This window comes from Lynx canadensis, chromosome D4 (assembly GCF_007474595.2).
Source record: "Lynx canadensis isolate LIC74 chromosome D4, mLynCan4.pri.v2, whole genome shotgun sequence".
Lineage (NCBI taxonomy): Eukaryota > Metazoa > Chordata > Mammalia > Carnivora > Felidae > Lynx > Lynx canadensis.
In genome coordinates, this window is record NC_044315.2 from 18,712,165 (window position 1) to 18,727,714 (window position 15,550).

General features: G+C 35.0%; 1 protein-coding gene across 1 annotated transcript in view; it reads left to right on the top strand.

Moving 5' to 3' along the window:
- VPS13A (vacuolar protein sorting 13 homolog A) overlaps positions 1-15,550 on the top strand; it is a 255,636-nt gene that overhangs the window by 42,784 nt on the left and 197,302 nt on the right. The window contains 8 exon segments of the mRNA XM_030292769.1: positions 214-341; positions 545-651; positions 2,528-2,699; positions 4,272-4,334; positions 4,809-4,938; positions 6,003-6,032; positions 6,035-6,103; positions 6,403-6,544. Of these exon segments, the coding sequence (XP_030148629.1) occupies positions 214-341; positions 545-651; positions 2,528-2,699; positions 4,272-4,334; positions 4,809-4,938; positions 6,003-6,032; positions 6,035-6,103; positions 6,403-6,544 (841 nt within the window).

The window sequence follows — 15,550 nt, forward strand, 5'->3', positions numbered from 1 at the left end:
GCATAAGAGACTCTTAAAAAATGAGAACAAACTGAGGGCTGAATGGGGGGTGGGAGGGAGGAGAGGGTGGGTGATGGGTATTGAAGAGGGCATCTTTTGGGATGAGCACTGGGTATTGTATGGAAACCAATTTGACAATAAATTTTATATATTAAAAAATAATAAAGAAGAGGTATATATAAAAAATTTTTTTTAATTTGCATTATTTTCCAGTGTTTCGCCCCATATCTGCTAATGCCAAACTTCAGATGAATCGGCGATCGGATTTTGACTTCTCTGCACCCAAGATAAACCTGGAAGTTGAGTTACATGAGATAGCAATTGAATTTAATAAACCACAGGTGATTTTTTTAAAGTGAAATTTTGAATTGAGTTATAATTTGATAAAAGCAGAACTAAGATACTTTTTAATGTTTATTTTTCAGAACTAAGATTTTTAAATGTATTTCAGAAATCCACAGTGTCTTAGAGTAACATTTAACTTTTTAAACAGTTGAACACAAAATCTGAAACATTTAATAGACTTAATATTTTCATTCTTTAGTATTTCAGCATTATGGAGCTTCTTGAGTCAGTTGATATGATGACGCAAAATCTGCCATATAGGAAATTCAAACCTGATGTACCTCTTCACTATCATGCCAGAGAATGGTAATATGGCTTAGTTTTTTTTAATTGAGGTATAATTTGACATACTACATTAGTTTAAGGTTTATAATGATTCAATATTTGTATATGTTGTGAACTGATGACCACAGTAAGTCTGGTTAACCTCCATCACCAGATAAAATGACAAAATTTTTTCCTTCAGAGTTTTTATGATCTCTTAGCAACTTTCAAATATGCAGTATAGTATTAACTATTGTTACCATGCGGTACATTACATCCTCATGACTTATTTTGTAACTGGAAGTTTGGATCTTTAATCCCCTTCACCCATTTTAACCACTACCTATGCCTCATCTCTGTCATCTACCAGTCTGTACTCTGTATTTATGAACTCAGTTTTTTTATTTTTGTTTTTTGAGATACCATATATAAGTGAGATCATACAGTGTTGATCATTCTTTGTCTAATTTCACCTAGCATAATGTCCTCAAGGTCCATCTATGTTGTCACAAATAGCAAGATTCATTCCTTCTTAGCACTGAATAATATTCCATTGCATGTGTGTGGGTGTGTATGTATACACATATGTATATGTGTATACATACACATCACATTTTCTTTATCCATTTATTCATTGATGGACACTTAGGTTGTTTCCATATTTTGACTGTTGTTATTAATGCCACAGTGAATACTCAGGGTACATATGTTTTTGTACTAGTGTTTTCATTTCCTTCACATAAATACCCAGAAGTAGAATTGCTTGATCTAATTTTTTAAATTTATAATATATAGCATAAAAGTGAATTTATTGACTTTAGAATAACTTTTTAAGATATTCTTAAAGGACAGATAGAAACTGATTTATGGCTTTTGCTTATTGTGTTAAATTGAGTTAAGGGATTCTGAGAAAATTAAAAAAAATTTTTTTTAATGTTTTTATTTATTTTTGAAACAGAGCATGAGCAGAGGAGGGGCAGAGAGAGGGGGAGATGCAGAATCTGACGCAGGCTTTAGGCTCTGAGCTGTCAGCACAGAGCCCGATGCGGGCTCAAACTCATGGAGTGTGAGATCATGACCTGAGCTGAAGTCGGACGCTTAACCGACTGAGCCATCCAGGCGCTCCAAGGGATGCTAAGAAAATTTATAAAAGGAGATACTAGAATACCATTCATTAACTATAGTTTTGGGATTATTAAAAACTATATCCTAGTTTGTGTCTAGCAATATCTTTTTTAAAAAAATCCAAACTTTAGTATTAGATACTTTAAGCCTGTATAATTGAACTTGAAAGTCGGGTTATGTGTGTCTATGAAGTATAACCCCTTTCTAAATTCCAAAGTCTTGGAGTGCCTGGATGGCTCAGTTGGTTAAGCGTCTGATTTCAGCTCAGGTCGTGATCTCACTGTTTGTGAGTTTGAGCCCTGTGTTGGGCTCTGTGCTGACAGCTGAGAGCGTGGATCCTACTTCAGATTCTGTGTCTCCCTCTCTCTCTCTGCCCCTCCCCCCCAAAAAAATAAACATTAAAAATGTTTCTAAATTCAGAAGTCTTAATCGCTTATTAAGCTCTTGCTGTTTCTTGAAGTTGGAAATACTTTTAATTTAGTTGACTCTTAATTACTATTCAGGTGACTAAAGTGCTATTTGCCAAGTAATATTTCCATAGTTTTCTGTAGAGCTATATTTTTTGTAACAAAATTTAGTGATTTTGTTTACTTCCACTTTGGAAGGAGGTAAGATTAATAATGTAGTCTTAAATAGGGCTGGGAAAAATCAGATACTCAGTACACCATTTTGATAGTCTGTGTCCTATATAGGTACATATGTTGTTTTGGAGTGGAAGTAACTTTATTTCCTACTGTTGGTTTGAGGGTGTTAAGTGTAGGGTTTTGTTTTTGTTTTTGTTGTTTTACTATAGGTGGACTTATGCTATACATGGTATTCTGGAAGTAAATGTCTGCCCCCGGTTACGGATGTGGTCATGGAAGTATATTAGAGAACACAGGCAAAAAATGAAGCAGTATAAAGAACTGTATAAAAAAAAGATAACAACTAAAAAGCCAACGGGTGAACTTCTCCTCTCTTTGCAGGTTAGCATTTAAAAAAAAGTTGAACATTTTATGCTACATAACTCCTCCGTTTTAGTGACTAACACTTCCTACTTCAATTTTGACTGACTCTGTCTTTTAACTTAGACTTTTTCATACTCCTGTTCTTAATTTACTTGGGTGATATGAGCTCTGGTGATATTCTCCTGTGACCTGTTGGAATTAGAGACTATTCTGAATCTGCGGAGATCTGGGTTCATGCAAATAGTAATTTGAAGTCTCACACTATGACGTTTTTAACCTTAAAAGCCTAAAAAGCATTTGCTACATTGATTCCAATCTTCTCTGTGTCTCTATTTCAAAGCCTTACATTATCTGTCACCGTTCCATTTCTCTGTTACATCTGACGGTGTTAATTAAATAAATTTCTTGACTTTTATGCATACCATGCTTACGTTTGTAGCCAAGTCCATCTGCCTTTCCTCATCTCTCTCTTTCTCTCTCTCCCCCACTTTTACTCATTCTTAAAGCTCTACTTAAGTACCATCTCTTGTATGGACTTTCCTGAACTTTTTACCCATACAGAGAGCCTTCTTTGTCTTAATTTTGTGGAATTTCTAGTCTTAACCAGCAACTTTATGTTTCATTATCTGTCTTGAGAACTCCCTAAATACTAGTCTTTTAGCATTATAGTATATTCTAGATGGGCTTGTTTTGTGGGATAAAGTTCAGTTCAGGGAGACTGAGGGAAGGTACCTTCTTGAAATTAACCATTCTGAATCTAGGCCAGATTCCAATTAGGAGCTCCCTGAAGACTGAGCTTTATTTTTATTTCGAGGTGGGACACTTTCTGCAGACTTAGACTAATTAGGAATGCTTGGGTTTAGAGGCCTTTTGGGATGGATACAGATTTCCTTACTTACTATTTTGGATCTTAACCTGAATCCTACAAGTCTGCTGGATGGTAGAATCCTGAGTCAAGCTGTTTTCTGGATAATAGTAGGTCATGTTTGCTTCTCCTAGGGAGGATAAAAAGATTTTAGCATGAAATTCTTAAAAACAATCATGGAAATAATGTATTGATATGATGAAATATTTAGCTTATCTTAGTTTATTTCAGTAGCCAGAAAAACTTTGGAAAATGTAGAATTTCAAATAAGTTTTAAATGTATACAGATCGACTTGCTTTATATTAAAGATGGCACCAACTGTGCATATAATATGAAGGATTTATAATTTTTAGTTGAAAGTGACACTAATGTGTTTACCCTTGTTGTAGTAAAACCCCAAAATCATTTTAAGCAGTACCTGTATGATACCTTTCAGTATGTGTCTGTGAATCATGCAAGGTTGTAACACCCGTGTGCGTGACATGTATGGTTTCTTTGTTAAGGTTATTCCATCAGTACAGTTTCCAGGCTGACCCATATATAAGCACTGCGTCTCAGAATTTAACAGGAATATTATGTTGATAGATGATCTATTTTCTGCTTCCTATTACATTTTTGCTTTAGTGCAGCAATTTGATAGATTATATATGCAATTTTATAATTTTTATAATCTTTATATAGGTATATAAAGTTATTTCAAACACACTTTTGTTTATATTTTTAGGAGTTGGAAAAGATCTTGGATGTATTTAATATAACTATATCAAGACAACAGGCAGAAGTTGAGGTAATTCCAGATTATGTTTCAATTAGTAAAAGTAAATCTAGATTCCGTGTAGATTTGACAGATGTAGTCATATATTAGTGTTGTGCTATAATATGCTGTTTCCTGGAAGGGGTTCAAATTTGCCTCTTGTAGTATAAGAAAACTTGATTTGATGTTTTGCCCCATCCATTTAAATTAGGTCCTATGGGGAAAAAATTCTTTCTAAATAATTTGGCTTATCAAACACTCAGTTCATATGAAGGTGAAAATCCAATTTTGGGGGGAGTCGTGTGATCACCGTGACTTGTAAGACAGTAGGGCTGATCGTACCTGGTAGTCCTACATTCTCAGGTTTGGCTGATGTTGCAGTTACTGTGTTTTGTCAGTATGTTGTTTATATTTATTCACTAGAATAGTTAAGTTTTGTGTCATATTTCTATTTATTTAGATTGCTAAATAAGGATAATTTGTCATTTATTTGAAAATTTATTTTAGGTAAAGAAAGCTGGATACAGGATTTACAGAGAAGGAGCAAAAGATTCGGAGGATAATAAAGGATGGTTTAGCTGGCTGTGGACTTGGTCAGAACCAAGAAGTAAAGAACAGCCAGATGTTAAGCCTGGAAGTAGGTCCATTTCATTTTATAGTAGTGCAGTTAATCATCAGATTAATTTAGTGTAGCTAATCATCAGGTGTGAAAATAAAGTTTTGCAGAAAATTTTTTAATTGAAATCAGCAAAATATGCATACATATCATATGTAACTTATTCTTACTCTCAATAAAACTCTTATAACATTGCAAATATATATCTCAAATAAAAAATAAATTTTTTACCTTAAAGTTTACAGAAGAACTTTATGCTCAGAGGATTTAGTAAATGCACATAGATAGTAATAAGTGAAAATTTGCAAATGGTATAAGCCATTGTACATTTCTGTTGAAATTGTTTTTGGAAAGGTTTTTGTTTTCTTACCAAATATTTAAGATCATAGCTTTGGAGATTTAGGGGCTTAAGTTTATATCCTGGATCTATCACTTACTAGCAGTGTATCCTAGGCTGATTACTTAAACTCTTTGAATCTCCATTTTGTCATCTGTAAAATGGGAAGATTATGATATTAATACTACCTACTTTGTATGCTAAGTGTGTTGCTTAGCACAATGCCATTAAGTGTGTAATACTGTTAGCCATTTTGTGAGCTTAATACAAATAGTTAGAAATTTATATTGCTAAATTTATATATTTAGCAATTTATATTTTTGGAGACTAATCCTTTTAAAATTGCCAATGCCATCCTGACATTCAGGGGTTATGATTTCTTTTTTTAAAATTGAAAAAGGGGCGCCTGAGTGGCTCAGTCAGTTAAGCATCCAACTTCGGCTCGGGTCATGATCTCACAGTTTGTGAATTCGAGCCCCATGTCAGGGTTTGTGTTGACAGTTCAGAGCCTGGAGCCTGCTTCGGATTCTGTGTCTCCCTCTCTCTCTGCCCCTCTCCTACTTGCACTCTGTCTCTTGCTGTCTCAAAAGTAAATAAACATTAAATTTTTAATTAACAAAGTTTTTTTATAATTTCTTAAAAGTATAAAAGGAGTTAAATTTGCATTTCATTTGTTAAAGGCAGCTAAATTATGGGTTAGTTTTATGTTACCAGTTAAGAATGAAAAACACTTCTTTATGATTTGTAGTTCTTGAAGAAATGTTGACACCTGAAGAAAAGTTTTACTCTATGAAGCAATCGGCTACAGTGAAACAGCAGTTGATCCAACCTTGCCTAAAACAGTAAGATGTTTTATTGCCTTATACCTTAGAGTTTAATGATAGATAGTCCTGTTTTTAATCATCTCAGAAGTAGGTTTCTGATTTGTTTTGATATTTGGTCTGTAAGTATTCCTTATTTTACTTTCGAAGGTAAGGATAAAAATTGCCCCTACTTTTTAATGTTAATGTGGTGATAATTTAATATATAAAGGGTTGTTTTTAAAGTATTTTTTTGGTTATTGGAAAGAATAAAGTATATGAATGAGAGTATTTGTTGTATTTACATATATGTTTTCTTCTCATTTTATTCCTCTGAATACACTCTAGTTGAAGCCATGAAGTTTTTTGTTCACTTGAAAAGTATGTCTATTGTTCTAAGAGAAAAACGAGAAACACCTGAACTGTTAGATATTGTAGTGGAAGAATTTAGCACTTTGATCGTGCAAAGACCAGGAGCACAAGCAATTAAGTAAGTATTTTTCTTTTACTTACAAGAAAAAAATTCACAACCTAACAGTATTTTATAAAGACTACTGTGGTTTAACGTATCCTTATGTATTTTTACGAACTTACATTTTGGAATTAATAAAATAACACATGTTCAATAGAAAACTCTATGCTGAGGAAAGTAGAGGGACACTGAAGAATAATACTAAAATGTCCAAATCACACTATACAAAAACTGCATCAACAATTTGGCTATTATCTGGATATGTCTTTATTTTACTTTTGTTTTTAAAATAGTTTTATTGAGAGATATAATTAACATACCATGCAATTCATCCGTTTAAAGTGTACAACTCATTAGTATCTCACATGAAATTCACATTGGTATATTTACAGAGTTGTGCAACAATTACCGTTATCTTATTTCCAGTACATTTTAACACTCTAAAGAAAAGAAATCCTAGGGGCGCCTGGGTGGCTCAGTTGGATAAGCATCTGACTTCGTTCAGCTCAGGTCATGTTCTCATGGTTCGTGAGTTCAAGCCCAGCGTCGGGCTCTGTGCTGACAGCTCAAAGCCTGGAGCCTGGTTCAGATTCTGTGTCTTCCCGCCCCTCTCCTGCTCATACTGTCTCTCAAAAATAAATAAACATTAAAAAAAATTTAAAAACAAAAAAAGAGGGGCGCCTGGGTGGCTCAGTCGGTTGGGCGGCCGACTTCGGCTCAGGTCATGATCTCGCAGTCCGTGAGTTCGAGCCCCGTGTCGGGCTGTGTGCTGACAGCTCAGAGCCTGGAGCCTGTTTCGGATTCTGTGTCTCCCTCTCTCTGACCCTCCCCTGTTCGTGCTCTCTCTCTGTCTCAAAAAAATAAACGTTAAAAAAAAATTAAAAACAAAACAAAAAAAGAAATCCTACACCTATCAGCCACTCCTCATTCTCCCTTTTCCCCAGTGTAGGGCAAAAAGTAATTTCTAAGAATTTGTCGGAGGCATTTCAAATGAATGAAATCATAAATTATATGGCCTTTCTGTCCAGCTCCTTTCACTCAGCATATTTTTCTTTTCTTTTTTTCATTTCGCATGTTTTCAAGGTTCATCTGTGGTATAGCATGAATTAATGTTTTTTTTTTCCTTTTTCTATTGCCCAGTAATATTCCATCATATGGATATACTACATTTTGTTCTCCCATTCATCAAATGATGGGTATTTGGCTTGTTTCTACTTTTTGGTTATTATGAGTAATGTTGCTATGAATATTTACTGGCAATATTTTATATGGACAACAGGTTTTAAATTTTCTTAGGTGCATACTTCGGAGCAGAAGTGTTTCCTCATACGGTAACTCTGTGTCTAAATTTTTAAGGAATTGCCAGACTGTCTTCCAAAGAAGTTGCACATTTTACGTTCCTATCAGTAGTGTACTAAAGTTTCTAATTGATCTACATCCTTGCCAACACTTACCTTCCTTTGGATTACAGCCATCCTACCGGGTGTGAATTGGTATCTCACTGTTGTTTTGATTTGCATTTCCCTAATAGCTAATCATGTTAAGCATCTTTTCGTGTGATCAGGTACCTGTTTCTGTATATTCTTTAGAGAAATGTGTATTAAGTTATAGCCCGTTATTAATTGGGTTGTCTTTTGATTATTCTGCTTTAAGAGTTCTTTTTTTTCCCTTGGCAACTATTTTAATATTTTTTATTATTTATTTAAAACTTAAATCCAAGTTAGTTAACATAGAGTGTAGTAATAATTTCAGGAATAGAAGTTAGTGATTCATCACTTACATATAACACCTAGTGCTCATCAAAACAAGTACCCTCCTTACTGCCCCTCACCCCTTCAGCCCTTCCCCCTGCCCCCCCCATCCAACACCCTGCCAGCAACCCACAGTTCTTTGTATTTAAGAGTCTCTTAAGGTTTGTCTCCCTTTGTTTTGATATTGTTTTTGCTTCTCATCCTTTATGTTCATCTGTTTTGTTTCTTAAATTCCACATATGAGTGAAGTCATACGATAGTTATGTTTCTCTGACTGACTTATTTCGCTTAGCATAATATACTCTAGTTCCATCCACGTTGTTGCAAATGGCAGGGGTTCATTCTTTTCCATGGCTGAGTAATTATTCCACTGTGTGTGTGTGTGTGTGTGTGTGTGTGTGTGTATATACATACCACATCTTCATCTAGTCATCAGTCGATAGACATTTGGGCTCTTTTCATACTTTGGCTATTGCTGATAATGCTGTTATATAAACATTGGGGTGCACGTGCCCCTTTGAATCAGCACCCCTGTATCCCTTGGTAAAATACCTAGCAGTGCAATTGCTGCGTCATGGGCTAGTTCTATTTTTCATTTTTTAAGGAACCTCCATACTGTTTTCCAGAGTGGCTGCACTAGTTTGCATTCCCACCAGCGGTGCAAAAGATTCCTCTTTCTCCACATCCTTACCAACATCTGTTGTTGCTGGAGTTAATTTTTAACCATTCTTACAGGTGTGAGGGGGGATCTCATTGTGGTTTTGATCTGTATTTCCCTGATGATGAGTGGTGTTGAGCATTTTTTCATAGGTCAGCCATCCTGATGTCTTTGGAAATGTATCTATTCATGTCTTTTGGATTATTTCTTCACTGGATTGTTTTTTTGGGTGTTGAGTTTGATAAGTCCTTTATAGATTTTGGATACTAACCCCTTATCTGATAGGTCATTTGCAGGTATCTTCTCACATTCCATTGGTTGCCTTTTAGTTTTGCTGATTGTTTGCTTTGCTGTGCAGAAGCTTTTTATTTTGATGAGGTCCCAATAGTTCATTTTTGCTTTTGTTTTCCCTTGCCTCTGGAGACATGTCCAGTCAGAAGTTGATGCAGCTGAGGTCAAAGAGATTGTGGCCTATTTTCTCCTCTAGGATTTTGAGGGCTTTCTGTCTTATGTTGAGGTCTTTCATCCATTTAGGTCTTTCATCCTTTATATATTCCTTTATGTTTATCTTTGAGTATGGTGTAAGAAAGTGGTCCAGGTTCATTCTTCTGCATGTCACTCTTCGGTTTTCCCAGCACCACTTGCTGAAGAGACTTTTTTTTCCATTGGATATTCTTTCCTGCTTTGTCCAAGATTAGTTGGCCATATGTCTGTGGGTCCATTTCTGGGTTCTCTGTTCTGTTCCAATGATCTATGTGTCTGTTTTGTGCCAGTACCATATAGTCTTGATGATTACAGCTTTGTAATACAGCTTGAAGTCCGGAATTGTGATGCCTCCAGCTTTGGTTTTGTTTTTCAGGATTGCTTTGCCTAATGGGGGTCTTTTCTGGTTCCATACAAATTTTAGGCTTGTTTGTTCTAGTTCTGTGAAGAATGCTGGTGTTATGTTGATAGGGATTGCATTGAATATGTAGATTGCTTTGGGTAGTATTGATATTTTAACAATTATGTTCTTCCAATCTATGGGCATGGAATTTTTTTCCATTTTTTGTGTCTTCTTCAATTTCTTTCATAAAATTGTTACAGTTTTCAGTGTATAGATTTTTCCCCTGTTTGGTTAGGTTTATTCCTAGGTATTTTATGGTTTTTGGTGCAATTGTCAATGGGATTGATTTCCTTGATTTCTCTTTCTGCTGCTTCATTATTGGTGTATAGAAATGCAGATGATTTCTGTGCATTGATTTTTGTGTCCTGTGACTTTGCTGAATTCATGTATCCATTCTAGCAGTTTTTGCTGGAATCTTTTGGGTTTTCCACATAGAGTATCATGTCTTCTGCAAAGAGTCAAAGTTGGACTTCCTCCTTGCTGATTTGAATGCCTTTTGTTTTTTTATGTTGTCTGATTGCTGGACTTCCAGTACTATGTTGAATAACAGTGGTGTGAGTAGACATCCTTGCTGTGTTCCTGACCTTAGGGGGAAAGCTCTCCGTTTTTTCCCCATTGAAGATGGTCTTTTGTATGTGACCTTTATGGTCTTGAGGTATGATCCTCCTATCCCTACTTTATTGAGGGTTTTTATCAAGAAAGGATGCTGTATTCTGTCAAATGCTTTTTCTGCATCTACTGATAGGATCATGTGGTTCTTATCCTTCCTTTTATTAACATGATGTATCACACTGATTAATTTGCAGATATTGAACCAGCTCTGCATCCCAGGAATATGAAGAATTATTTTAATATATTGCTGGATCCAGTTTGCTAGTATTTTGTTGAGAATTTTTGCATCCATGTTCATCAGGGAAATTGGTCCGTAATTCTCCTTTTTAGTGGGATCTTTGCTTTTAAAATCAAGGCCTGGTAGAATGAGTTTGGAAGTTTTGCTTCCATTTCTATTTTTTAGAACAGCTTCAAAGGAAGAACAGCTTTAAATGTCTGGTAGAATTCCCCTGGAGAGCTGTCTGGCCTCAGACTCTTATTTGTTGGGAGAGTTTTAAGAATTCTATATGTATTACTGAAAAAATCTCATATGAGATGAAAGTTTTTTAGTTCTTTTCTCTCATTTACTGTTTTCATATTTTTGATGGTATTCTTTGCTGGATATTTGGGTTTTGATGAAGTCCAGTTTATTTTTTGTTGAATTAAAGACTCAAGAAGTCTTTGCATAACTCAAGGACACAAAGATATATTCCTTTATTTTATTTTCTTGTGAGAATTTTATACCTTCATCTCTTCGGTTTATGATGCATTTTGAGTTAACATTTGTATATGGCTTGAGGTTGGGGTTCAACTTCATTCTCTTCTCTCATTTGTCCTATCATCATGTATTGGGAAAACTTATTTCCCATTGAATGATCTTGGTATCTTCATCAAATGAGTTTACCATAAATGTAAGATTTTATTTCTAGATCCTATTCCTATTCATCTATATTAATCTGCTGCCAGTAATACACCCAGTTTCCTTTTTCTTTTTCTTGCTCCTCTGATTTTCTTGAATTTCTTTGTGTCTTTTCAGCTGCTCTTGTCCATTTCTGCCAAAAAATTTCAGGTTAGATTTAATGAATGTGTTGAATCTGGAGATCAGTTTTAGGTACTGACATTTAAACAGTATTGTCTTATAGCCCGTGAACATTGGATGTCTTTCCATTTATTTAGATCTTCATTAATTTCAACAGTGTTTTATACCTTTCAGAGTTACAAGTTTTATACCTTTTTTTATTAAGCATATTCTCATGTATTTTATTGTTTTTGATGCTGTATGGAAGGAAAGAGTGTTCCTCAACCCTTTTTGGGTGCCTTGCTGTATCTGAAAATTAAATCTGATGAAGACTAACGAGAGAAGCATACAGATTTATTTTGTGTAAGTTTTAAATTGACATGAGAGTCTTCATAAGGAAATGAAGATGCAAAGAACCAGTTAGACTAGACTACGTTAGCTTTGATGAAGAGTGGACAATTGGGAAGGACTTGAAAGGTCAGGGAGTGTAAGGTAAGTATACTTGACTGGGGGAACTTCAGCAAGCCCTATTTGTTAGGATTCTTCTCAGTTTACCTTTGTCTTTAGAGAGAAAGATGCTGCTTTGCTCTAGGTATAGGGAGGGCACCTGTTATATGAGGGTTTGAGGGAAGTAAGGGTAGGGGAATATCAGAGTGACCTTCCTGCTTCTGCTGTTTCTCAAACTCCTTCAACTTGAAGTATTCATTATGCCAAGGTGCCATATTTGGGGGCTGCGTGTCCTGAACCCCATCAATGCTATTACAGGTGGCATCATGTTCTTAATTTCACTTTTGGATTTTTTATTACAAGTGTGTAGAAATACAATTGATTTTTGTTTATTGATCTGCAACCTTGTATATACCCTGCAAGCTTGATAAACTTATTTATTTGAATAGTTTTTAGTGAATACCTTGGGATTTTCTGCATTCAAGAGCATTGCATCTGAAAATAGAGATAGTTTTACATCTGTATTTCCAATGTGGATACCTTTTCTTTAATTTCTTTCTTAATTGTCCTCGTTTGAACCTTCAGTGCTATGTTGAAAAGTGGTCAGAAAGGGAATCCTTTCCTAGTTGTTTATCTTATGAAGAATGGCTTAACTCTTTTAAATATGATGTTAAGTGTGGATTTTTCATAGATGCCTTTTATCAAGTTTGAGAAATTTCCTTCTATTACTAGTTTGTTGAGTTTTGTTTTGTTTGGCCTAGAAGGTTGTTAGATTGTGTCAAATGCATTTTCTGTGTCTATTGAGATGATCGTGGTGTTTTTGTTCTTTATTCTTTTGACTTATGGTTTATTACCTTAAATTATTTTCAGAGGATAAAATAACCGTGTATTCTTTTGGGCATATGTATAATTTTGTCTACATACAGCTGGATTTGGTTTGCTGGAGAGGATTTTTATGTCTGTTCATAAGAGAATATAAGTCTGTAGTTTTCTTATGATTGCTTGTCTGTTGTTTTGTATTAAGACAATACTGTCCTTGTATAATAAGTTAGGAAATGTTCCCTCATCCTTGGAATAGTTTGTAAAGAATTGGCATTGATTCTTCATTAAATGTTTGCTGGTAGAATTCACCAGTAATGTCACTGAGGCCTTAGCGTTTCTTTGTGGGAAGTTTTTAATTATTAACTTAATCTAATCTTGTTCTTAGGTCTATTTAGATATTCTTTGTTTTTTTTTTTCCAGTCAGTTTTGGTAGTTTTTTAGGAATTTGTCCACTTAATTTAAGCTATCTAATTTGTTGGCAAGTCGTTGGTTACGGTATTACCATAATCCCCTTTTCTTTCTGTGAAACCTCATAATGTCTTTTTTTTTTTTACTCCTAATTTTTTTCGAGTCTTTGCTCTTCTTTCTTAAGCTAAATTTTGTGATCCTTTAAAAAAAAACAACTTTGGTTTTGTGTTTTCCTATATTTGTCTATTCTCTATTTTATTAATTTATCCTCTCACCTTTATATTTTCTTTATTCTGCTTGTTTTAGGCTTAGGTTACTTTTTCAAGTATCTTTACCTGGTAGGTAGTGATTTCAGGAATTTTTTTTGGTAATGTATGCATTTACTAGTTCAGTAAATTTGTTTTATTAACTTTTCCTTATTGAGGTAAAGTTGACATAAATCATCCCCAAAGAGTACAATTCGATGGGATTTAATATATTCATAATGTTGAATAATCACTTCCCCTGTCTGGTCACAGAATCCCCACAAAGTGAAACCCCGTATGCATTAAGCATTACTCCCAATTTTTCTCTTCTTTGTGGCCCATTATACTTACCCAAAGTTCATAGTTTATATTGTCACTCGTTCTTGGTAGTGTGCATTATATGGGTTTGGACAGACATATAATGATGTGTCCATCACTATGGGATCATACAGAGTATTTTCATTGCCCTAAAAATTCTCTGTTCAGCCTATCCATCATCCCCATCCCTCAACCTCTGATCTTTTACTGTGTTCATAGTTGTGCCTTTTCCAAAATGTCATGCGTGTATTTAGAATCATATACTATGTATCCTTCTCAGATTGACTTCTTTTCACTTTGTAATATGCACTTAAGGTTCCATCATGCCTTTCTTGGCTCAGTGGTACATTTGTTGAAGTGCTTAAGAACATGGTGTTGTCAGGCTATAACAGTTTATTTATCCATTCGCCTACTGAAACCCATCTTGGTTGCTTTAGAGTTTGGCAATTATAAATAAAGTTGCTATAAACATCTGTGTACAGGTTTTCATATAAGTTTTCAGCTTTTTTGAGTAAATACCAAGAAGCATGACTGCTGGATTGTATGGTAAGAGTATGTTTAGTTTTGTAAGAAATTAGTTTTATAAGAAATTGCCACCACACGGTTTTCCACAGGCTGTACCATTTTGCATTCCCACTAGTAATGTGTGAGAGTTCCTACATCCTTGCCCTTATTTGGTGTTGTCAGTGTTTCAGATTTTGGCCATTCTAATTGGTGTGTAGTGGCATCTGTGGTTGTTTTTGTTTTTGTTTTTGTTTTTTGAGACACCATGAGCGGGGGGAGGGGCAGAGAAAAGAGAGAATCTTAAGCAGGCTCCCTGTGATGCAGGGCTCTATCTCATGACTGGGAGATAGTGACCTGAAATCAAGAATCAGACGCTTAACCAACTAAGCCACCGAGGTGCCCTGGCATCTGTTTTGTTTTCCTTTTGCATTTCCTTGCTGTACCTGATATGGAGCATCTATTTGCCATCTGTACGTCTTCTTCGGTGAGGTGTCTGTTAAGGCTTTGGCCCCCTTTATAAACTGTGTTGTTTGGGGTTTTTTTAGTTTTAAGAGTTCTTTGTATATTTTGGATAACTCTTATTAGATGTGTCTTTTGTGAATATTTTTTCATAGTCTGTGGCTTGTCTTCTCATTGTTGTAACATTAACATCTACCATAGTTCTGTTTTTTGTTTGATGTCCTTGTTCCTTGTTCCTGTTTTTGTCTTTCTTGCCTTTTCTGGCCTTTGTGGTTTAATTGAGTATCTTGTGTGATTTTGTTTTCTCACCTTTATTATCATATCAAGTTATAACTTTTTTTTCTAATTTTTTTTTGTGGTTGCCCCTAGAGTTTTCTATATAGGTTAATAATGATCCAAGTCAGCTTTCAAATAACACTATAGTATTTCATGGGTAGTGTGAGTACTTTATAAGAACAAAAATACCTGTATTCCTTCTTCTAGTCCCTGGTATCATTACTATTACTCATCTCACTTGTACACGAGCACGCATAAGAGTATACATATATACACACATAAAATACATGTAAGCATACATAACCAACTTATTACTGTGATTTGGAACATATTAATTTGTTAGATCAATAAAATAAGTAAAGGTTTTTATTTTACCTTTACTTTTTCCTTCTTCTGTAATCTTGAGTTCTTTATGTAGATCTGAGTTTCTTTTTTTTTTTTTTTTTTTTTTTTTTTATTTATTTTTTTATTTTTATTTTTTATTTTTGGGACAGAGAGAGACAGAGCATGAACGGGCGAGGGGCAGAGAGAGAGGGAGACACAGAATCGGAAACAGGCTCCAGGCTCTGAGCCATCAGCCCAGAGCCTGACGCGGGGCTCGAACTCACGGACCGCGAGATCGTGACCTGGCTGAAGTCGGA